We start from the raw sequence: 24,130 nt of genomic DNA, 5'->3' as shown, positions 1-24,130 counted from the left end.
TGCTGAGGGTTCATCCTTCCCCATGCATGACAGCCGAGGGGGCATTAATAAGGGGACTGGTGATAAGTGCCGTCGCACTGACAAGTGGTTTCTGTGACGAGCGACAAAATTTTTAACATTTCGATATAATCCTCCCGTCAGTCGATATACATCGTGTGACTCCCAGATGTTCAGCTATCTTCCATGTATAGGGAGAAAGAGGATTGAGTACTGGACGTAAGCTTCCGCCATTAAGCTGAGATGCAGTGTCAACAATCCCATTGACATAAAACGCTAGTGGATCTAATTTTACTAGTACAAGAATCCATCTGCGTGGGAGCTTCAAGGGTAACAGGTTTCTCTGCGCGGCCGCTTGACTCTTGATCTCCACCTTAATTATGGCGACCCGCAGCTCTGCTTAAAGTGATGACCTCCTCCGACGCTGTTTCATGAATATCTGTCGCATTATTAATACATGGTAATACGCAGTTTGTACATCTACATCTACATCTATATCTACATACATACTCCGCAATCCACCATACGGTGCGTGGCGGAGGGTACCTCGTACCAGAACTAGCATCTTATCTCCCTGTTCCACTCCCAACAGAACGAGGGAAAAATGACTGCCTGTATGCCTCTGTACGAGCCCTAATCTCTCTTATCTTATCTTTGTGGTCTTTCCGCGAAATGTAAGTTGGCGGCAGTAAAATTGTTCTGCAGTCAGCCTCAAATGATGGTTCTCTAAATTTCCTCTGTAGCGATTCACGAAAAGAACGCCTTCTTTCCTCTAGGGACTCCCACTCGAGTTCCTGAAGCATTTCCGTAACACTCGCGTGATGATCAAACCTACCAGTAACAAATCTAGCAGCCCGCCTCTGAATTGCTTCTATGTCCTCCCTCAATCCGACCTGATAGGGATCCCAAACGCTCGAGCAGTACTCAAGAATAGGTCGTATTAGTGTTTTATAAGCGGTCTCCTTTACAGACGAACCACATCTTCCCAAAATTCTACCAATTAACCGAAGACAACTATCCGCCTTCCCCACAACTGCCATTACATACTTGTCCCACCACATATCGCTCTGCAGTGTTACGCCCAAATATTTAATCGACGTGACTGTGTCAAGCGCTACACTACTAATGGAATATTCAAACATTACAGGATTCTTTTTCCTATTCATCTGCATTAAGTTTCTACAGTTGCAAAGTAAACACACTATGACAATTGCTATAAATATAGCAATTGCTATAAATATCGCTGCAAAGACAGGACTTTCGATTGAACTTTCGTCCCGAAGTATTGTGATCATCGTGATTAAAACATCGTTGTGAGTTTCTCTCTTACTGACTTTTAAACGTGTTATGCGCGAACTTATGGAAACCTGTCTCAAATTCGAAGTTTAGCGTAAAAATAAAATAGCTTAAAAATCATTCTTTGACTACGTTAGAGACGATACAAAAGATTGTTATATTTATTTCAATGTTAAGACTAAATACGTTAAGGAAGTTACAGGAATGTTAGTGAGCTGTGAATAGTATTTCTGTACAATTGGAACAGTTTTCTTACTTACTTGGCACATCATTTTGAGCTTTCCTGTTGTAAAGGCAGGCGACATTTTAGCTCGCATTCTCTTCCATCTCTCTCCGTTCAAGTTGAATAAGTGATGATTCAGTGGCTGTTTCTCATCAAAGTTAACATTCCTGCTGGAGAATGCATCAAACTCCTTGACGAACACCAGCCGAAGAAGGTCTCGGTCGATCAGCATCAGGGCTGGTTCGGTGAACATATATACTCCCACGTACCTATGGTCTGAAATGTATGAGCCATTAACAGTGGGCGGAAATATGTTCCGTAGAAAGCTATGGTTGCAGGGAAACGAGAAACAATATAAAGAGCACCCAGCTGAGACATGTATTGTTCCACAATACCTCTGAAACGAAAGTAGAGGTCTCGGAACATGAATTCCAGACGAGTCAGTCCAAGAAACACTCGTCCTGCATTGCCGAATGGGATCACGGTTGGGGCCTGAGGCACACCCTTCTTGCTCCAGTACGAGTAGCAATAAGAATACCGTGCGTAGACCGCTGCCACCACCACCAGAGCGGCGGCCAGGAATTCACTCAGCCACGATTCCAGAAACAGGCCCATGGCGAGACCGAGCTTATCCACAACTGGGTTTATCTGGTAGTGGCCGAGAATCTCCAACCAGTCTGTTAAAACAGAAACAAAACAAAGGCTACATAATTAGATGTCATTTTCTGTGGCATGGGTCCCCTAACCCAAGCGCTGTCAGACTCGTTTCGAATCGCGGCGGAAGAAGAAATTTCCTCTGTCACAATATAACAGGACAAAAGAGGGGAAGTGGCTGATTGAAATTCCTAATCATTACATAATGCGTCTTAGTGCAGGTAAGAAGTAGGGGGCTCCTGATGATAGAGACAGTCCTTCCCTCAGTGTTGCTTTTGTTGATTATCGACGTGAATGGTTATCTGTCAGTAAAACAACTTAACTTTTTTTATTTACTTGTTATTTGCACATCTCAGTTATGGTGTAGGAAGTCTATGGGAGATGGAATTGGTTGTTGAGATGTAGCAATTCTTAAGTGGTAGGGTATCAGTTGAACAGGTAGAAGATGGGTTCGGGCCTTATTTGGGATGGAGCAGGTGGGGTACATTACAGTAGACAGGATGTGACTATCTCATAAAATGGGAATGGGTTCAGAGGTCTTTGTGGAGTGTCTGGAGATTAATTGAAGGCGGGACGACAAGTACGGTCGTGATGTGTAGTGCCTTACACCGTGGTTGTTGAGATCGGAGATCTATGAACAGGCGTGCAGTACGAGTCACGCCAGGAGAGGTGGCGTCAGATTGCTCGAATATACTCGTATATAGTTTCTATACCATCTGGTAGAGGTCACTATCTCACGGACACTGTTTGAGTTGCAGTCGAAACACTATGGCTTTTATTTGCTGTTCTGTTTGTTTAATTTTATAATTGTTTATTAATTACTACTATAATTGTGCTTAATTATGAGAGTGAATGAAGGTGTAAATGTGAAATAATGTTTTATATAAAGTTTTTTACTATACATCGTAGTAACTAACTGGCTCCGTGAGGAATGTTCGTGAATGACGTGTGTGTTTGTCATTCGTACCGGGGAATTTGTTACACGCAGTTTCGCCAGCTTATGGTACTGGTCGAATGAGATTATGATTTCGGTAAAGTAGTTTTGTTAAGAGGGAGATGAATTTTCGTTTGATGGTTTTAAAAATGTATTTATGGTAATTTACTGTTCTGATTCAGTGACAGATTTTGATTGGTTCTGTATCTATGGGCGAAGTTGAGCAGGTTTGGTACTGCTTCCCCATTGCTGTGATGCTTCTCTGCCAACCAGAAATTAGCATATTCGCGCGTATTTTTGGGAACTAGAGACTTCTTTTGCCTAGAGACGTGAGTGGACACGGGGCCAGGATCTCATAGTGATCAGACCGAATGAAAGTTATTAACATTGTGATATTTCGGTACCTAAATGTTTGAAAAGCGCAGCAGAATATGGAAGAGAGATCGACTTACTTCAGGGCGTGAAATACAGAACTTTTGGTGTGATTTGAAATAAGTAAGTTCAGTGTGGTGTGTTGCTTACTCGCGAACGTGAACTTTTTTCGTTACATGAGTCTGATTATAACAACATTTCAGTGAGCTATTCTGAAACAGACACTCGGTTTGTAAACTTTCTGTGAGAGAAAATTCATAATTACCATAAACTGGCTACCGTTATCAATGATGAGTGCGTGTGGACTTCTCACATTTTGTATAGCTTAGACTATGGCTTGGTAGTGACTCGTGCATGCAAGCTTACCATAACACAGTGAAACGTAACTACTTTCATTTAACTATCCCTTCCACTGACAAAACAATTTTTAGTGCCATTTTTGGTTTCAAGATGTACAGCTGTTTCTTTTTTTGTATAGATGTTTCCTGCTGAAAACTGCATTTCAGTACCTTCGAGGAGGGTTGCGTGTGAGAAGAGATTCGCCACATGGTGAGTGGAACATCAAACGCAACGTGCCGCCGCAAGGGGATACATTGGCCTGTTCCGCGAGAGTAGGTAATATTTCGTCCCAATACAATCCAGATGATGTATAGAGCATTGCTGTAGCAATAGGCAGACAAACTGCGTTCATCTAATTCCAGCAACGTGCTCTACTATGTGGCCAAAAAATGTAGTATTACGAAGGGTCCAGAAAGTAACGGAACGTACACTACTGGCTATTTAAATTGCTACTGCAACAGACATGTGATTACATTTTCACGCACTTTGGGTACATAGATCCTGAGAAATCAGTACCCAAATCAACCACCTCTGCCCGCAATAACGGCCTTGATACGTCTGGGCATTGAGTCAAACAGAGCTTCGATGGCGTGTACAGGTACAGCTGCCCATGCAGCTTTAACACGATAACACAGTTCATCAAGAGTAGTGACTGTCGTATTGTGACGAGCCAGTTGCTCGGCCACCTTTGATCAGACGTTTTCAATTGGTGAGAGATCTGTAGAATGTGCTGGCCAGGGCAGCAGTCGAACATTTTCTGTATCCAGAAAGGCCCGTACAGGACCTGTAACATGCGGTCGCGCATTATCCTGCTGAAATGTAGGGTTTTGCAGGGATCGAATGAAGGGTAGAACCACGGGTTGCAACACATATGAAATGTAACGTCCACTGTTCAAAGTGCCGTCAATGCGAACAAGAGGTAACCGACACGTGTAACCAATGGCACCCCATACCATCACGCCGGGTGATACGCCAGTATGGCGATGACGAATACACGCTTCCAACGTGCGTTCACCGTGATGTCGTCAAACACGGATGCGAGCATCATGATGCTGTAAACAGAACCTGGATTCATCCGAAAAAATGACGTTTTACCATTCGTGCACCCAGGTTCGTCGTTCAGTACACCATCGCAGGCACTCCTGTCTGTGATGCAGCGTCAAGGGTAACAGCAGCCAAGGTCTCCGAGCTGATAGTCCATGCTGCTGCAAACGTCGTCGAACTGTTCGTACAGATGGTTGTTGTCTTGCAAACGTCCCCATCTGTTGACTCAGGGATCGAGACGTGGCTGTACGATCCGTTACAGTCATACGGATAAGATGCCTGTCATCTCGACTGCTAGTGATAAGAGGAAGTTAGGATCCAGCACGGCGTTCCGTATTGCCCTCCTGTACCCACTGATTCCGTATTCTGCTGACAGTCATTGGATCTCGACCAACGCGAGCAGCGATGTCGCGATACGATAAACCTCAATCGCGATGGGCTACAATCCGACCTTTGTCAAAGTCGGAAACGTGATGGTACGCATTTCTCCACCTTACACGAGCGATCACAACAACGTTTCACCAGGCAACGCCGGTCAACTGCTGTTCGTGTATGAGACATCGGTTGGAAACTTTCCCCATGTCAGCACGTTGTAGGTGTCGCCACCGGCGCCAACCTTGTGTGAATGCTCTGAAAAGCTAATCATTTGCATATCACATCATCTTCTTCGTGTCGGTTAAATTTGGCGTCTGTAGAACGTCATCTTCGTGGTGTAACAATTTTAATGGCCAGTAGTGTAGTTAGAACTGTGATTAATGCGAGGAACAAATGCATAAGAAAGTTTAGTAAGCAGAACCATGCAAGCTTTTATCGACTTCTTGTTTGAATAACCCTAACATTTGCTACAGACTACAAATTTGGCTATGTGATGGAGGACTGCAGAGGATGTGAACTTGTCCGGTCGATTAATGGTCGTCTGCTGTGGACGCGACTGGTGAAACGCATGCCTGCCTCCGTTATCCAGCAACCATAAATGGCTATGGCTGCAATGGGCACGTAAAACCCATTGTTGGAGTGCTCAATGTCAGAACCTAGACTTTTAGGAGTCCCGTACAGCGATAAACAATTGCACATCGCATTGTTAGCTGCTATCGCAATCGAACGCCAGGTGTTGAGGCACCGTGGCATTTAAGAAGTAATCTAGTCCCCTACATATTGAGGCTTATCTGAACAGCAATCGCTACACGAGAAGGTATGAGATACTGATTCCACTCCGACAATTCCACAAGCCGATGCCTGGCTGCGTGTAACGACACAGTTCTGACAGTCTTCAAAGAGCGACATGTAGCACAGCTTTCCTTGCCTGCAGGTTTTCCTGGCATCACAATTGGAACATGCTTTGTCTCTGAAGTTGTTCACCATTATTGGCAAGCAACTATTATTCGTAATTGTGTGGACTCGTTTCCAAGCTGGATGAAGTGTAATTCGTCTGGAACATATGTAAACCTTCTTCTAATCCATGCAAAAACGTTCACAGGCTCTAAACACATGAACTATAGGCTTCACACCACACTGAATACTTCGAGACAGATATCATGTGCAGTTCTGTAATTGTTGTCATGTGTGTACTTTCAAACATGTATTGTGTATTTTCCAAGGAGAACAGTATCAACAAACAGTAATTTCCATAGAGATAATGGCGACCTTCCTCTCTGATGGTCAGTACTGTACCTGAGGGGAATTGATACAGTTTTCACTACCTTAAACATTACCAGTTACTTTAGCTTCGTTAAATTTTTTCCTTACGTTTGTTACTGCTAATCTCTTTTCATTATTTTTAACGTTTGTCTCTAAGTAGGTAGAAGATTTTTTCAGAATAAAATTCAGTCGTCAGTAGCTAATATATTTTTATTATGCTTTATCGGTTTCAACAAGTTAATTTTACATCTTCAGAAGCTTACAAAATAGGGGATATTATAAATCTTTAGACCTTGGGTTCACATATATGTGAAGTATAAGAAGCATATTACAGAAACTTACTTAGTATTGGTTTAGCAGACGTCAGTATCTTCTTCACAGAAGCTTAATGTCATGACATGTCCAGAAATGCACATATTGTGTGTCATTATTGTAAACACAGATAGAGAATTTACAGTAATTGAATCGCATCTACGTATCTGGTGTTCTGGCAGCAAGGAAAGTATATGAAAGCACATTAAAAAAATATAACAAAGCTATATAAATTTACATACAATGCATTTGAAAAACATTGCACCTAGTTCTAATCTATAGAAGTATGGGATAATCTGCACAATTTCTAAGTGATTAAATGCAATCAAAATAGTGTCTATTTTTTTATGCAAATTGATCATTCAACGAATCTTACGAGTTTGGAAGGGAATGTTTATGTATTTCAAATTATTTTGAAATGTTCATTTCGTAGCCTTTTTCAACTGCATTCAAATTTTCCATGTTGATCGAGGATATAGGAGGAAGAAAGTGTCTCTCTGTTTTGAGATTTCTGCAAAAATTGACTTATATGAATTCTCGCCGTCTTTGTTGAGCAAGTGCTCAGGGAAGCTGGTCTTAAATGCTTTCTCTGTCTGTCGTATATAAAAACTCGGACATTTATTACATTGTATTATATATACTCCAGGTTTGAGAAACTTGTCAGTTGGAGGTTTCTCATTACGTTTGAAGAGCACCTCGTAGCATTATTGGTGGTAAATGATGTAGTGATGTTATATTTTTAAAATATGTTTAAAATAATCACGTACAATGTGTACATTTCTGCATATATCATGGGATTTTGTTTCTGTGAAGGCGATATTGATATCTGTTAACCAACACCAAGTAAATTTTTGTAAGATACTTCCTACACTTCACATAAATGTATAGGCAACGTCTAAAATTTATAATATCCCAAATTTTATAAGCTTCTGATAGTGACAAATTAATTTGTCGAAACTGGCAAAGCATTATAAAAATATGTTTGGAACTGGTGACTGAATTTTGTTCTGAAAAATATTTACTACAGTTGCTGATAATTAAAGTTATAAATATAATAACAGATAATAACTAGCTTTTATGAATCTCATTGTTCATTTCCAACTAGCTTTCCTCCTTCGCTACATCACTTTCCTTTCATTTACTCCTTTTTTTCTTTTTGAGTAGTTTTGGGTCATTACAGATACCTATTTATAAAAAGAATTTTTTTTATTAATGTGCTGTGGACTGTAAACACAGTAATAATATCTGGGAAACATGGGCTGCCGTTGCTTCTAGAATGCAAATCACACGTAAAATCTGCAACTAATGAAAATATATATTAACATTAAATTGTTATACATTCCTACTGAAATTATTTCCGTTGTCTGATGGTGCACATAAAAATATTACGCTGAGCTATTTCCCAGTTGTAGGTACCTTAGTAAAATATTGATATTAACTCAACACACGGTAATTTGCGTAAATGTAACTCCATATGATTGGTGACTTTCAATTGGAAGTGCTCGCGATTTAAAATTAAAATAAAAAATTGTAACTGGTGGCGTCGCCAATAAATTACAGTTTTCGTACTTGAACTAACGTGTCACTAGGAAGCCATTGTGACTCTTCCAAACTTCTCACTCAGATATTTGATGAGAACAGGACATCTGTGTTTCCACTTGTAACTGCATTACTTTTCTAAGCCGTACTATGCAATAAATTATTTGGGTTTTTGTAGCCATTTCTTAATTTATTGCTTATTGGTTTCTGACTCGATTTCTTCGGCCGACATTTGTTTAATGATTTTCCTGGCGTTTTGCACGATGATGGAGGGTGAAACTTCGACAACACCAGCTATTCGTGCTGGTGAAACACAAGGAAAATCGATAAAACAACATCGGCCGAACATCCTGCGACAGTCAATATGTTAGTAGTGTGTATGTTTCATCGAAAGCGCTTTTTGCTGTTATTATTCAAAACAAAATCATTACTGTTTAATCTGTAAATGTTATTTGTCCTAGAAATCGACCCATTCTTTAAAAAGAAAACGTATTCCTTACAAGAACGTCAACATTAACGCAGGAAATAATGTTCAAGTTACTGAGCCGTTCGAAAGAGCCAGTTGTTTATAGCGATTTCATCACCTGGCAGTATTCATTTCACCTTACCCGTGGCCATACCTGTAGTAAATCTATAGAGATTCATCATTTACATCATCCACTTGGCCTGCTGGTTGTGTAACAAATGGCCAATACGCTAATCATACCATAAACGCCGTACGTTGAATTGGCTAGGAATGCTATCGTCTTTGGCATCATTGTATAAGTTGAGAGAAAACCAGCTCTTTTAGCCAATGGCGAAGGTCATAAATGTAACTGGAGCACTTAAATATTTCAGCAGAAATGAAAGTTGTTGAGATCAACACAGAGTAGATGTTATTGTTAGAGACCTCTGTAAGCCATAGTCTAGAAAAATGTTTTACAGTATTTGTGGTATACATTTTGTACGTCATATAATTATCAACAATTTACACGAATTTTTAATAAGTGCTCCACAGATTATTCAGCGCAATGATTCTTAATTCCCTTCAGACCATGTTTGAAATTTTAGGTTTCAATTGGTAAATATATTTAAAACGTTAACTCGACAATACGTATAAAAAAATAAATAATATGAAGCATGGAAAATTATCCATTTTTGATTCATATGCTGCTGAATAAAACGTTGAAACTGAGAATCAGTTGTCAGATTCGGGAAGAAAACTGCATCCGTTTCTTCTGATTGCACTCGGCCTGCAATTTAGTAACAGATAAAGTTGTAGATTCTTGTACGTTCGAAACTCCTCCCATTTTCATTACGCGATATCATCCTGTGCAACACCATAGTGTCAGAGCCATATTAATTACACCTGTAACATCGTAAAACGCACAACTTTCATTTTGTACTGTCCCCTTTAAGGGAAAGAGTACATCAGTAATGTCTAGTAGTGATATGTTGAGGATGTCTGTTGATGCATTATCAACTCTATCTGACTACTATACCGTCGAAAGAAAACGGTATATATTGACCTACATTTCCATTACGGCTGACGTTTACATTGTACTGTGTTATGTGCACCCAAAGATACTTTCTCGACGATTATGTTACGTAAATTGCACTGAAAAGTAATGGCTTTGACTAAGTATATCCCTAAACGTATTTTATCGATTTATTGCAGAAATAGCTACGTTCACAGAGGTTAGTGCAATGCAAGTTCATGATCATGTCTTATCTAGCATACCAGCAGTACGCAACCTTTTCCGGACTCCGAAACGTATCGTTACAAAAAAATAGGAATTGCCTTACTAATACAAATTCTCGCTGTACAGATTTGAGAGGGACAGAGCACAATATTCCTGATAGAATCTCGTTTCAGAACAATACCCTATGACAGAATGTTGACATGTGAACGTCTTCGCGGCACAAGATTTTCCATTTGCACTTAGAACGTGTTATTGTTGACATGTTTATGCTATGTACTGTTCAATTTACTGCCACCTCTTGACTACAAAATCAGCAATATGGCGACCTTACGGTATGTCAGCAACCATTGTGAATGTATGAGGAAATTCTCTTACCTCTGCAGCCGATAGCGAACAGGCCCACACTCTGATCCCTGTTGCTGTCGTCGCCTGTTTTATGAGCAAGAGCATCTGATAAGGAGCACCAGCAAACATTTCGGGAAATATGTAACCGCGCTTACTGAACGGTGCCGATAAGATACTTGAGATACTCGACATAAACTTTGGCAGTCAAGATTAAACGACGTGATAACTGAAACATTAACTTCCGGCCATTCAGCTTACTCTCGACAGCTCCTCACGATATCTACCTGAGTTTTTTGACGTAGTAATTTAACTGAAGAAGAAATTTCTGAGAATTTACGTTTGGAGCACAGCATTATCTGGTAGTGAAACGTAGGCTGCGGGAACACCGGAACAGAAGAGAATTTAAGCATCTGAGATATGGTGTTACAGAAGAATGTTGAAAATTTGGTGGACTGGGAAGGTAAGGACTGAGGACGTTCTCCGGAGAATCGGCGAGAGAAGCAATACATGGAACACACTGACAAGAAGAAGGGACAGGGTGGTAGGACATCTGTTAAGACACCACGGAATAACTTCCACGGTACTAGAGAGAGCTGTAGAGGGTAAAAACTGTAGAGGAAGACAAAGACTGGAATACATCCAGCAAATAATTGAGGACGTAGGTTGCAAGTACTACTCAGAGCATAGGAGAGGAATTCGTGGTGAGACGCATCAAACAAGTCAGGTGACCGATTTAACTGTCTGCGTATTTTCTTCTTGTTTCTTTTACTATTCTCTTATTTAATTAAGAATGTTCATCTGCCTCAATTCATCTCAGTTTTGAAATTAATTCACACTAGCTTACTGTTTTTAATTTCACAAGTTTCAAATGCACACAGCCATGCTACACCGTATTCTGTGGACCTCATCACTGGAGGGAAATGCAGACGAGAAACACAAACATAAATATTAGAGGAAAGAAGCAGTAGCTAGAAATTAATTGTGTTAACACTATACTATTATTAAACCGCTGTATATTGCCTGTGCTTAATCAGGCTATATACAAACATAACAGAATAAGGTAGAAAACAGCTACTCCTAATAACGTATTGTTGTCCGGTCCATACTATTGTCTGGTGCTATTTTATCTTCGTGCTCAATGACTGGGATCACGTCACGAATTTAATGTCTGCTCTTTCTTTGATGTTTCCTATTTTTTCCACTACTTCATGTTCTCGTAGCACTCCTTCATCTTCTTCTCCAGTTGTCTTTTTCTTTCTCCCGTCCATATTGTTGCTGACTACATTTTGCTATTACTACTGATTTTTCTGTGTATCTGGTATATCTCATTAATTTTGTGGAGTCTTTATTGCATCCATTATTTCTCTAATTATCTGTCTTTCGAAAGGGTGCAAAAAAGGGCAGCTCGTTTTGTATTATCACGTAATAGGGGAGAGAGTGTGGCAGATATGATACGCGAGTTGGGATGGAAGTCATTAAAGCAAAGACGTTTTCGTCGCGGCGAGATCTATTTACGAAATTTCAGTCACCAACTTTCTCTTCCGAATGCGAAAATATTTTATTGAGCCCAACCTACATAGGTAGGAATGATCATCAAAATAAAATAAGAGAAGTCAGAGCACGAGCAGAAAGGTTTAGGTGTTCGTTTTTTCCACGCGCTGTTCGGGAGTGGAATGGTAGGAAGATAGTATGATTGTGGTTCGATGAACCCTCTGCCAAGCACTTAAATGTGAATTGCAGAGTAATCATGTAGATGTAGATGTATCAATTCTGCCTAGCTTGTAATTAACTGTTAAGTATTCATCCCTAAACATTTTGGTCTTATTCTGTGGTATAGTGTTTTACTTTAGCATTTATACAGATGCTGTTCTTGTTTCAGATATTTTTAGTTAATGTGTATGCTCTTGTCATTTTTCTGAGTCTTAAATCTATTGCAAATCTTTCAGTCCGTTCTTCTGTCTGATTTCTCCAATATATTTAAATTCATTAAGTCAATCCATTGTTCACAGAAGTGTTTCTATTTATTTTTGTGCTCTTTTATATGTCTCGTGAATTTTGTTTTTCACCTAAAATTCTGAGCCATGTTCTCCTGCCTCTTCTTACTAGCAGATTTATCTGAGTAACTGCTTCTGTCACATTTTCTGAGAGAATTGCAAAATCATCCTCGAAAGTCAATCAGTTTGCATTAATTGCATTAGACTTTCTTCCTAGAATTAATAGTTAAATGATGTATTTTTAAACTCCTAATTGCAGATCCTTACAATCTTTTTAAAAATACGCCCAGTAAGAGTGAAAAGCAATCCGCTTGTTTTACGATAATTTTTAATTTAAAGAACTGGGACATTTGACACATATAAGTAACTTCAGTTGTTGTATGTGATAGAGTTTCACGAATTTTTTTTACTATTTTTTTAAAATAATAAAATTGTCCGTTGATTTTACCTATTGTTTCTTTGCTACTGAATGAAATATGGTACTTATCTACGTTTCTGGTAAGCATTTTGTGATGAATCATTAATTTCAAGTTAAAATATGTAAAATTAGAAGGAAGGTCAGCGTTGGCCGTAATTTTGATGATTTATAACAGCAAAATCGATTTTCGATCACATTATGGTCATCTTCAGTGCCTTAGCGTACAAATTAAAGCTCGTAGGCACTGGTGTCTAGGCCGGCCGTTGTGGCCTTTGTGGTTCTAGGCGCTTCCGTCTGGAACCGCGTGACCGCTACGGTCGCAGGTTCTAATCCTGCCTCGGGCATGGATGTGTGTGATGTCCTTAGGTTAGTTAGGTTTAAGTAGTTCTAAGTTCTAGGGGACTGATGATCACAGATGTTAAAGTCCCATAGTGCTCAGAACCATTTGAATCATTTAGAACTGGTGTATAGTTATTATCAGTAACAAAAGCTATGAAACGACCACAATATTATGATAATAATGTGATCGAAAACCTATTTTGCTGTTAATAAACCATCAAAATTACGGCCAACGCTGACCTTCCTTCTAGTTTTACTTATCATATGGTCGTTGTGCACGCAGCACTCTATGGAGTCACCAATCAATTAAAAATATGTGCTACGCGGGATCTTCTGCTTCAGAAATGACACTGATATTTTCCCAGATGTTTCTTTTAATTTTGTAGCTGACGGGAGGAAGTGACACACCTGTGTAGCTGTTTGCATTTTGTTCGTTTCCCTTTTTATGTAAAGGGTAGGTTAAGGCTATTTTCCAGTCTTCTGGAATTTTATGGCCTCAGAAAGCAAGTGTAGGTCTTTAATAACCTTTCTTTTTGGCAGTTTCAATAATTCTATTAGCTTTTTTACTTTTCAATCTCATGAAATGCGCCATTGGAGGAAAATCTTGTTCAACATTTTCTAGCATTACTAAAGCTTATAATTTAATTGTTGGAACTGAAAAGTTTATTTGTTAGCCTTTGCTTTTAAAAAAGTCTCTTTTGTGTAACACCATGAGTTGCTAACAAACAACTTTTTATTTTCTTCTAGTTTCAAATATCTGATCATCATCATCATCGTGCAACATAAAAATTGATATTTAACCGTGTATGCCATCATTATTGCTGAGGCGTCAGTTAAAGAAACAAAATTGTAAGAATACGTTATAAGTGACAGTTGTCAAAAGGGTAAAATGGAGTAATACTTTCGGATAATCTTCATTCAGACAGTTCAACGGAAAATGATTATGTGAAGGAGCAAGTAAGAAATATAGATAACCTTACATTACTTCCGAAGATTTTGTGTTGTGTCAGTGTGTGCTCGTTCTGACGCAGTACACCTAGCAGTTTGTCTCATGGAAGTACCTGTGTGGCCAGGCAAGTGGAAGGCAAGCAGCTGCTGCTGTTTTGCGAGAGAGTTGAGATTATTGTTCAGCAGTACACCTAGCAGTTTGTCTCATGGAAGTACCTGTGTGGCCAGGCAAGTGGAAGGCAAGCAGCTGCTGCTGTTTTGCGAGAGAGTTGAGATTATTGTTCAGGGTCTACCAACCGATTGTATGCGGAATTTTGGCGTCTTCCTTTGAGATAGGGGGTACATTTCGTCGTGACAGCACTCTCCTTCTACGGATTCAGCGTCCTAAGAATAGAATTCTGTAAATCAGTAGTGGGGCCAGATGATGTCGCCTATAGCGTCCCTCGATTCACATTCAGATTCTCGTTACAAACAGGAGATTTGGGCTCGAAATTCTTTCTGGATCGGATTTTTACGTCTCAAGATAGATTATAAATGAATTTATGGTAAAACCAGAAGAAAAACCGTAACTTCATTACAGAAGAAACCAATGTTTCTAAAAAATGAGTCTGATTGTTCATTTAAGAGTATTTTGCATCCGTGATTCTGTACCTTGGACGTTACAATAACAGTGAAGGCCATATTTGTTTTTATTGCCACGTTTGCAGTTGTTGCCGGCCGCGGTGGTCTCGCGGTTCTAGGCGCGCAGTCCGGAACCGCGCGACTGCTACGGTCGCAGGTTCGAATCCTGCCTCGGGCATGGATGTGTGTGATGTCCTTAGGTTAGTTAGGTTTAAATAGTTCTAAGTTCTAGGGGACTGATGGCCACAGATGTTAAGTCCCATAGTGCTCAGAGCCATTTTTGCAGTCGTAAATTTTAAAGTTCTCTTTGTCGCGATTCTTATACGCGAAGCTTTTGCTATCATGAATCTTTCTGCAAATTATGTATATGTATATCTGGATTTATTGACTGTCTCAAGTTTATATCTTGCAGATAAATATCTTTTACAACGAAAGTGAGCAGTTTCGAAATCATCTCATCTTCCATTTGAATGAAATTATGAACCGAATCACGATGCTGAAATTTCTGTGATGAAGTACGTTACTTCGAAGTGCTAGTAGTCAATGCATCATGGAGAATACGGGTATGGATGCACAAGCTGACATTAGGGGCTATACCTTCGCTACATTCAATTTAAAACCGAAAATGGGACGATGGGATACTAGTACGTATCTCAGATCGTTATACAGTATTATGTAGTGTTCATCTAGCAGCAGTTCGCTGTTCAAGCCATCGACGAGTCCAGACGCTTCTTCAAGGTTTTCCCCGTTCATCTCAGACATTCGCCAACAGAGTTAACGCAGGCATTTTATGCGCGTCAATTTCCGAAAAGAAACTGTGTCGTTTGCGAGCCAAACAGCTGTCAAAGGCCGCTAGACAGTGCTCGAGCGTAAACCACGTCGCAAACGCTCGTGAGGTCAATGTTGGGTGCCTACTCCCGTGTGAGGACGACTTTAAAATGAGTAGGAAGGACGTCGGAAGAGCGAGGTAGGTGTAGGAGCATCTGCAAAAAAGATGTAGGTCTTATGTACTATTATAACCATCATTTTTTGTTTTTTATTTTTTGTTTTTCTGAATATCGTAATTCGGTAATTGGCCTGCTGTTTTATCACACAACATTTTTTAGCATTTCTGTTTTGTTATTCACTTTTATTTATGAAATTTTGCCATGTAATTTGCAGCTCGGAACGGTGGTAAATTGCTTAGATATAAATATAATACTAGTCTAGTCACATATTCTCCATAAAAGTCTCACTTCCGTTGACATTTATTCATTACTTGCTTTGATCTATCATGTTGTGTTATAATTACGCTTTTGCTCTGTGAGTTTGTAAAATACATCTTACAGGTCGTCTGACTGTTACAGAAGTGTTTATAAAATGACTTTTATCTTAATAATACTAATATTTATATATGTGTTTGAAGAGTGAGAGAGAGAGAGAGAGACTGATTTTTGATTGAGATTTTTACTTTAAGTCGTAACTGGTACCTGAATTTTGGTTGCTGCCTCCTTGAATGATCAGTTTCTGCACCAGTTGTTGACGTATTACAATTTGGAGGAAGTTATTGTTCTTTAAGGTTTAAAATACGACTCTGTTAGTTACTTGGTCGTATTGCGGATAGCTTTGAGCCCAAGTTTTCGTAGCTTTTCATACTTAAGGGACCACTGTTGCAAGTAAATAAGGTCCAACAGCAATCCGCTTTTCGTGAGAAAAGGAAATTACTTAGCACACAAACTTCCTTCAAACTACACGTCCTGCTGCATCAGAATTGGTCAGTGGAGTTAAGCTCCATACTACTATACAAGAACATGATCCAATTATTGCAATTAAGAAATTATGAGATGTTGTTACGTATTGAATGAAAACTATAGAGAATGCATTTCCTTTCCTGTATATCAGTGAACTTTGTACACTTACGGTTCTGTCGATTGATAGCCGGCGACGGCAATGAAGTTCACCTCCTTTTCTAAAAACAAGATATTTCTATTCTTCACTTCCAGAAAATTCGTATACATAATGTTTGGCAACTATTACACATACTTTACTCGGTTTTATCAGTGAAATAGCAATTTTCATCAAATATAAGAAAACGTTCTGAGTGACGGCCTAGCGACACGTCCTCTTTCCACAAGATACAGATTAACAGGCCTCTTTTTTTTATAAATCAATTGCCTTTTTTTTTTTTTTTTTTTTTTTTTTTTTTTTTTTTTTTTTTTTTGAGTCCATACTCAAAGATTCACAGCTACTATCGCTGCGGGGATTGCGCGCTAAAGAGTTTGTTGCTGTCCAGCTGCGCTTCACTTCACTTCAAGTACTTTTTGAATCAAATTTACATTTACGGTATTTAGTTACGTTACTGAGCTTCACAGAATAAAATCAGGCACAAATTACACTCCTGGAAATTGAAATAAGAACACCGTGAATTCATTGTCCCAGGAAGGGGAAACTTTATTGACACATTCCTGGGGTCAGATACATCACATGATCACACTGACAGAACCACAGGCACATAGACACAGGCAACAGAGCATGCACAATGTCGGCACTAGTACAGTGTATAAGACTGCGATGGAGCTCCGTATGCCACAGCAAACTGGCTGACACTGACGGCGGCGGTGCACAAATGCTGCGCAGCTAGCGCCATTCGACGGCCAACACCGCGGTTCCTGGTGTGTCCGCTGTGCCGTGCGTGTGATCATTGCTTGTACAGCCCTCTCGCAGTGTCCGGAGCAAGTATGGTGTGTCTGACACACCGGTGTCAATGTGTTCTTTTTTCCATTTCCAGGAGTGTAGTTTAAAAAAAAAAAAGGGCAGTGAGGCTCACATAACAATACATGTTCACGAGACTGCCATTGGCTTACGTCCCGATACTGAGCAATTCCCTGAGAATGGTCTTGTAAGCTTCAACCTGGCGTACAAGAAAACTAAAACTTCCAGCATTCATAGTCTATTCTTTCGCCACTTCTTACATGTTAGTGTTAACTTACTTTTGTTTCCCTTTACGATCTTGGAGCGATATACCTTTGAATGAAACTTGTGTGCTTCACCAAATCAAAAGTGGACTAAAATCACATATACTGACTGAAAAAAAAATCGCAATACCATGAAGGAATTATGCGACATAAACGAAAGTTGGTAGGCTTGTTTCTACATCTCACGCTATTCGCTTAAGAGGCGCTCGTAGCGCCACCATAAAATACAAATCAGGTTTGCTTTAAATACGTGCTGTAACAGTCGTGAGAGTTAATTATCATTGAGATTGGGCATGGCGAGCTGATGTTGGCCAAAAAGACTCAACTATCAACACCTCACGGAATCTGAATGAGGGCGTTTAATAGGGCTACGAGAAGCCGGATATTCCTTCTACGATACTCCAGAGAGACTTGGCAGCAATGTAGCCACTATATATGATTGCCGACAGCAGCGGTCACGAGAATGCCCGGTTGTACGAAAATCGGCATCTGGACGGCCAAATGGCCAAGTGGCATTAACGGGAGGGAAAACTATAGTGTTCGGTGTATGGCCCTGGTGCATCGTACCGCATCTGCAGCATCAATTTGAGCATCAGTTGGCATCACAGTGACACAACGAACTGTTACAAAATGATTACTTCAAGAACAGCGCCGAGCCAGATGCCATATACACTACTGGCCATTAAAATTGCTACACCACGAAGATGACGTGCTACAGACGCGAAATTTAACCGACAGAAAGAAGATGCTGTGATATGCAAATGATTAGCTTTTCAGAGCATTCACACAAGGTTGGCGCCGGTGGTGACACCTACAACGTGCTGACATTAGGAAAGTTTCCAATCGATTTCTCATACACAAACAGCAGTTGACCGGCGTTGCCTGGTGAAACGTTGTTGTGATGCCTCGTGTAAGGAGGAGAAATGCGTACCATCACGTTTCCGACTTACATAAAGGTCGGATTGTAGCCTATCGCGATTGCGGTTTATCGTATCGTGACATTGCTGCTCGCGTTGGTCGAGATCCAATGACTGTTAGCAGAATTTGGAAGCGGTGGGTTCAGGAGGGTAATACGGAACTCCGTGCTGGATCCCAGCGGCCTCGTATCACTAGCAATCGAGGTGACAGGCATCTTATCCGCATGGCTGTAACGGATCGTGCAGCCACGTCTCGATCCCTGAGTCAACAGATGGGGACGTTTGCAAGACAACAACCATCTGCACGAACAGTTAGACGACGTTTTCAGCAGCATGGACTATCAGCTCGGAGACCATGACTGGGGTTACCCTTGACGCTGCATCACAGACAGGAGCGCCTGTGATGGTGTACTCAACGACGAATCTGGGTTCTGTTTACAGCATCATGATGGTCGTATCCGTATTTGGCGACATCGCGGTGAACGCACATTGGATGTGTGTATTCGTCATCGCCATACTGGAGTATCACCCGGCGTGATGGTATGGGGTGCCATTCGTTACACGTCTCGGTCACCTCTTGTTCACATTGACGGCACTTTGAACAGTGGACGTTTCATTTCAGATGTGTTACGACCCGTGGCTCTACCCTTCATTCGATCCCTGCGAAACCCTACATTTCAGCAGGATAATGCACGACCGCATGTTGCACGTCTTTTACCGGACTTTCTGGATACAGAAAATGTTCGACTGCTGCCCTGGCCAGCACATTCTCCAGATATCTCACTAATTGAATACGTCTGGTCAGTGGTGGCCGAGCAACTGGCTCGTCACAATACGGCAGTCACTACTCTTGATGAACTGTGGTATCGTGTTGAAGTTGCATGGGCAGCTATACCTGTACACACCATCCAAGCTCCGTTTGACTCAATGTCCAGGTGTATCAAGGCCATTATTACGGCTAGAGGTGGTTGTTCTGGGTACTAATTTCTCAGGATCTATGCACCCAAATTGCGTGAAAATGTAATCACATGTCAGTTCTACTATAATATTTTTGTCCAATGAATACCCGTTTCTCATCTGCATTTCTTTTAGGTGCAGCAATTTTAATGGCCAGTAGTGTATCTTGCATTCCCTGACCCCAAACCACCGCCATATGCAACTCCAGTTGTGTGAAGCAGGGTGTAATTCTGTGGTTATTGATTTTCAGTAGCCTATCTATCGTATTCATTAACCTGCGATCTTACCATGTTAACAAGTAAATTTGTTACCTAGACCAATGTATTCAGTAAATTTCATCACACTACATGAATTATTTTTGGTATTGCGATTTTTTTCGAACAGTGCATAAAATATTTAATTCAATGCACACAGCTTCATAATAGAAAATCTGTAGATCACTAAGACAGATAGGTATTCATTAGTATTCCTAGTTATGAATACAGTAGCGAAATGAAGAGAGATGTTTTGGAGGAGCAAGGAGTGTGTTGAACCATTCAATTATAGTGATAAATGAAAGTCGTAAGAATACACAGTCCTTCTTGTATTCAAACAAATATAAAGGCGGAGAAGACACCGATAACTGATTCCAATAATAATGACGTCCAAAAAACTTTAGCATTCTTAAATTAATGAATCAAATATATTGTGGCGGTCAACCAGTGAACAGGCCTCTGGCTCGAATGCATGCAATACACAACCTTTCTCTCTCGGCACGGACTCGGAGGGGTGGGGGTGGTGAGTTCATCTCCACAGCCGCCTCTTACCCACGGGAAAGATCCCTCAACTCAATTCGATAGAACGTTGATTCAACTGGCGGCCTCTTGGAGGGACTGGAACGAGAAAAAAATTCCCGTTCGTACCTGCACTGCACCCATGATTGCCAATACTCTACTCGCTTGGCCAGCACGACCACTCTGAAATTAGTCGGTTATGATAATCTCCAGATTTATTAAGAACGCTTATATTTTAGATATTTATAGTTTTGTTACGCCTGTACATGAAAAACATAATTTCTCTCCATTATTACTGTTGTTTCAGATTGAGATTAGTTGATAATGAATTTACATCTACTACATCTACGTGATTTCTCTGCTATTCACAATAAAGTGCATACCAGAGGGTTCGATGAACCACCTTCAAGCTGTCTCTCTACCGTTCCATTTTCGAACGGCACGCGGGAAAAACCATCACTTAAATTTTTCTGTGCGAGCCCTGATTTCTCTTATTTTATCGTGATGATCATTTCTCCCCATGTAGGTGGGTACCAACAGAAGGTTTTCGCAATCGGAGGAGAAAACTGGTGATTGAAATTTCGTGAGAAGATCCCGTCGCAACAAAAACCGCCTTTGTTTTAATGTTTGCCACTCCAATTCACGTATTATGTCTGTGGTACTATCTCCCCTATTTCGAGATAATACAAAACGAGCTGCCCTTCTTTGTACTTTTTCGATGTCATTCGTCAGTCCCACCTGATGCGGATCCCACACCGCACAGCAGTACTCCAGATTAGGGCGGACAAGCGTGGTGTAAGCAGTCTCTTTAGTAGACCACCTAAGTGTTCTGCCAATGAATCTCAGTCTTTGGTTTGCTCTACCCACAATATTATCCATGTGATCGTTCCAGTTTAGGTTATTTGTAATTGTAATGCCTAAGTATTTAGCTGCATTTACAGCCTTCAGATTTGTGTGACTTATCGCGTAATCGAATTTAGCTGATTTCTTTTAGTACTCTGTGAATAATTTAACACTTTTCCTTATTCAGGGTCAATTTCCACTTTTCGCACCTTACAGATATCTTATCAAAATCATTTTGCAATTAGTTTTGATCATCTGATGACTTTAGAAGATGGTAAATACCAGCATCATCTGCAAGCAATCTAAAATGGCTACTCAGATTGTCTCCTATGTCGTTAATATAGATCAGGAACAATAGAGGGCCTATAACACATCATTGGGGAACGCTGGATATTATTCCTGTTTTAATCGACGACTTTCCGTCTATTACTACCAACTGCGACCTTTCTGACAGGAAATCACGAATCCAGTCGCACAACTGAGGCGATACTCCGAAGGCACGCAGTATGGTTAGAAGACGCTTGTGAGGAACGGTGTCGAAAGCCTTCTGGAAATCTAAAAATGTGGAATGAATTTGACATCCCCTGTAGATAGCACTTATTACTTCATGAGTATAATGAGCTAGTTGTGTTTCATAAGAACGATATTTTCTGAAACCGTGCTGACTATGTGTCAATAAATCGTTTTCTTCGAGGTACTTCATAATGTTCGAACACAGTATATGTTCCAAAACCCTACTGAAAATCGACGTTAGTGATATAGGCCTGTAATTCAGTGGATTACTCCTACTTCCCTCTTTGGGTATTGGTGTGACTTGAGCAATTTTCCAATCTTTAGGTACGGATCTTTCGGTGAGTGAGTGGTTGTATATAATTGCTAAATATGGATTTATCAGCATACTCTGAGAGGAACCTGACTGGTATACAATCTGGACTGGAGAGTATGTTTTACACCTTACTGGCGAAACATCAGCTTGTACTAAGTTCGCTGTGAGCAGGGAATATCTGCCTTTATGTACGGAAGTGTAGAATGAGGAGTTCCATTTAAAGCAAAGCTACTAATTCTGTCCCAATTTGGTGCAATCTTTCATGTAGCTATTGTATCCACCATATAAATCCTCTTAAGAATCGACACGCCTTTCCTGAATGACAGCCAAGGTCTATAGCTGCTCCTGAAGCAGGATTACGGGAATAAATGTATTTCGCTGAGTGCATGACAATTTCGACATACGTGATGTCCTATATAACCTTCTCATGCTTTGTGAAATAACGAAATTATTGGAAAACCATGGCGGTTGCGTGACACACGATATTTTAATTTTAGCTATTGTTGAGAGGTTCGTCACAATGACTTTATTAGTTTCGCAAAAATGATCAGAGTTTAAATTAATTCATTGTCTTTAGTGCTTCGCTTGGCTAATATGAGTTAAATTTGTACATTGCTGACGGTGTTAGCACCGTGACAATAACGCTTTCGTAAAAATTGTAAGAATACAATATTTTATTCCCAGAATGAGCTTTCACTCTGCAGTGGAGTGCATGCTGTTTTGTGTCAGACTGGGATACCAACCTGGCATAAAACTGTGTGCTATACTCGGACACCAACCTGGGATAAAACTGTGTGCCAGACTGGGACACCAAACTGGGATAAAACTGTGTGCCAGACTGGGACACCTACCTCGGATAAAACTGTGTGCCAAATTGAGACTCCAAGCTGGGATAGAACTGTGTGCCAGGCTGGGACACCAAACTGGGATAAAACTGTGTGCCAGACTGGGACTCCAACCTGGGATAGAATGTGTGCCAGACCGGGACTCCAACCTGGGATAGAACTGTGTGCCAGACTGGGACACCAAACTGGGATAAAACTGTGTGCCAGACTGGGACACACTACCTGGGATACAACTGTGTGCCAGACCGGGACTCCAACCTGGGATAGAACTGTGTGCCAGGCTGGGACACCAAACTGGGATAAAACTGTGTGCCAGACTGGGACTCCAACCTGGGATAGAACTGTGTGCCAGACCGGGACTCCAACCTGGGATAGAACTGTGTGCCAGGCTGGGACACCAAACTGGGATAAAACTGTGTGCCAGACTGGGACTCCAACCTGGGATAGAACTGTGTGCCAGACCGAGACTCCAACCTGGGATAGAACTGTGTGCCAGACTGGGACACCAAACTGGGATAAAACTGTGTGCCAGACTGGGACTCCAACCTGGGATAGAATGTGTGTCAGACCGGGACTCCAACCTGGGATAGAACTGTGTGCCAGGCTGGGACACCAAACTGGGATAAAACTGTGTGCCAGACTGGGACTCCAACCTGGGATGGAACTGTGTGCCAGACCGGGACTCCAACCTGGGATAGAACTGTGTGCCAGGCTGGGACACCAAACTGGGATAAAACTGTGTGCCAGACTGGAACACCTACCTGGGACCTTTCCCTTCCGGGGACAGGTGCCCAACAGAATGAGCCCCTCAGCCCCACCTTATGCTCATCAATAAATCACCATTATCGGCACAAACCCGTAGCTCTTATTCAAAATTTTCGCCGTGGAGTTTGTCCAGAATCAACGTCGTTTGCAATGCTGCTGTAAATTCTGCCGAAATTAAAACTCTTCTTTGAAGTTTTTCACAGAAACCAAATAAATTTATTATTTTTACAGCGACAAATAAAAAAATTCTCTAAAAAAGCAGGTACTCAGCTCGTAACAAACGGAAAGATAAACCATTATTTTGCAGGCTGTTTATTTTTTTACGCGATTTCTTCCTCCTCACAAAAAAGTACTATGGAGGTAGAACTAAAATTGAGGTTGACCAGGTATCACCTTTACATTTAAACCGTGAAGAATCAATTGCATGTAAGTATGAAAATAATCACTATTCCAGTTTGGTACACAGGAGACTTCTACTGTCTCATTCCTTAGCGTGGTATATAGATCGTTGTTAAAATCTTTGAAAGGTAAATATTAAGGCGTCTTGTCAGAGAT

General features: G+C 40.7%; 1 protein-coding gene across 1 annotated transcript in view; it reads right to left on the bottom strand.

The window, feature by feature from the left end:
- Positions 1-24,130, bottom strand: part of LOC126263476 (probable cytochrome P450 6a14) — a 148,705-nt gene that overhangs the window by 76,823 nt on the left and 47,752 nt on the right. The window contains exons 3-5 of the mRNA XM_049960570.1: positions 10,406-10,480; positions 1,912-2,193; positions 1,554-1,792 (exon numbers count right to left, since the gene is read on the bottom strand). Of these exons, the coding sequence (XP_049816527.1) occupies positions 1,554-1,792; positions 1,912-2,193; positions 10,406-10,480 (596 nt within the window). The remainder of the gene's footprint in view (positions 1-1,553; positions 1,793-1,911; positions 2,194-10,405; positions 10,481-24,130) is intronic.

This window comes from Schistocerca nitens, chromosome 6 (assembly GCF_023898315.1).
Source record: "Schistocerca nitens isolate TAMUIC-IGC-003100 chromosome 6, iqSchNite1.1, whole genome shotgun sequence".
NCBI classification, from domain to species: Eukaryota; Metazoa; Arthropoda; class Insecta; order Orthoptera; family Acrididae; genus Schistocerca; species Schistocerca nitens.
This window is presented reverse-complemented; position numbering and strand designations above follow the sequence as displayed.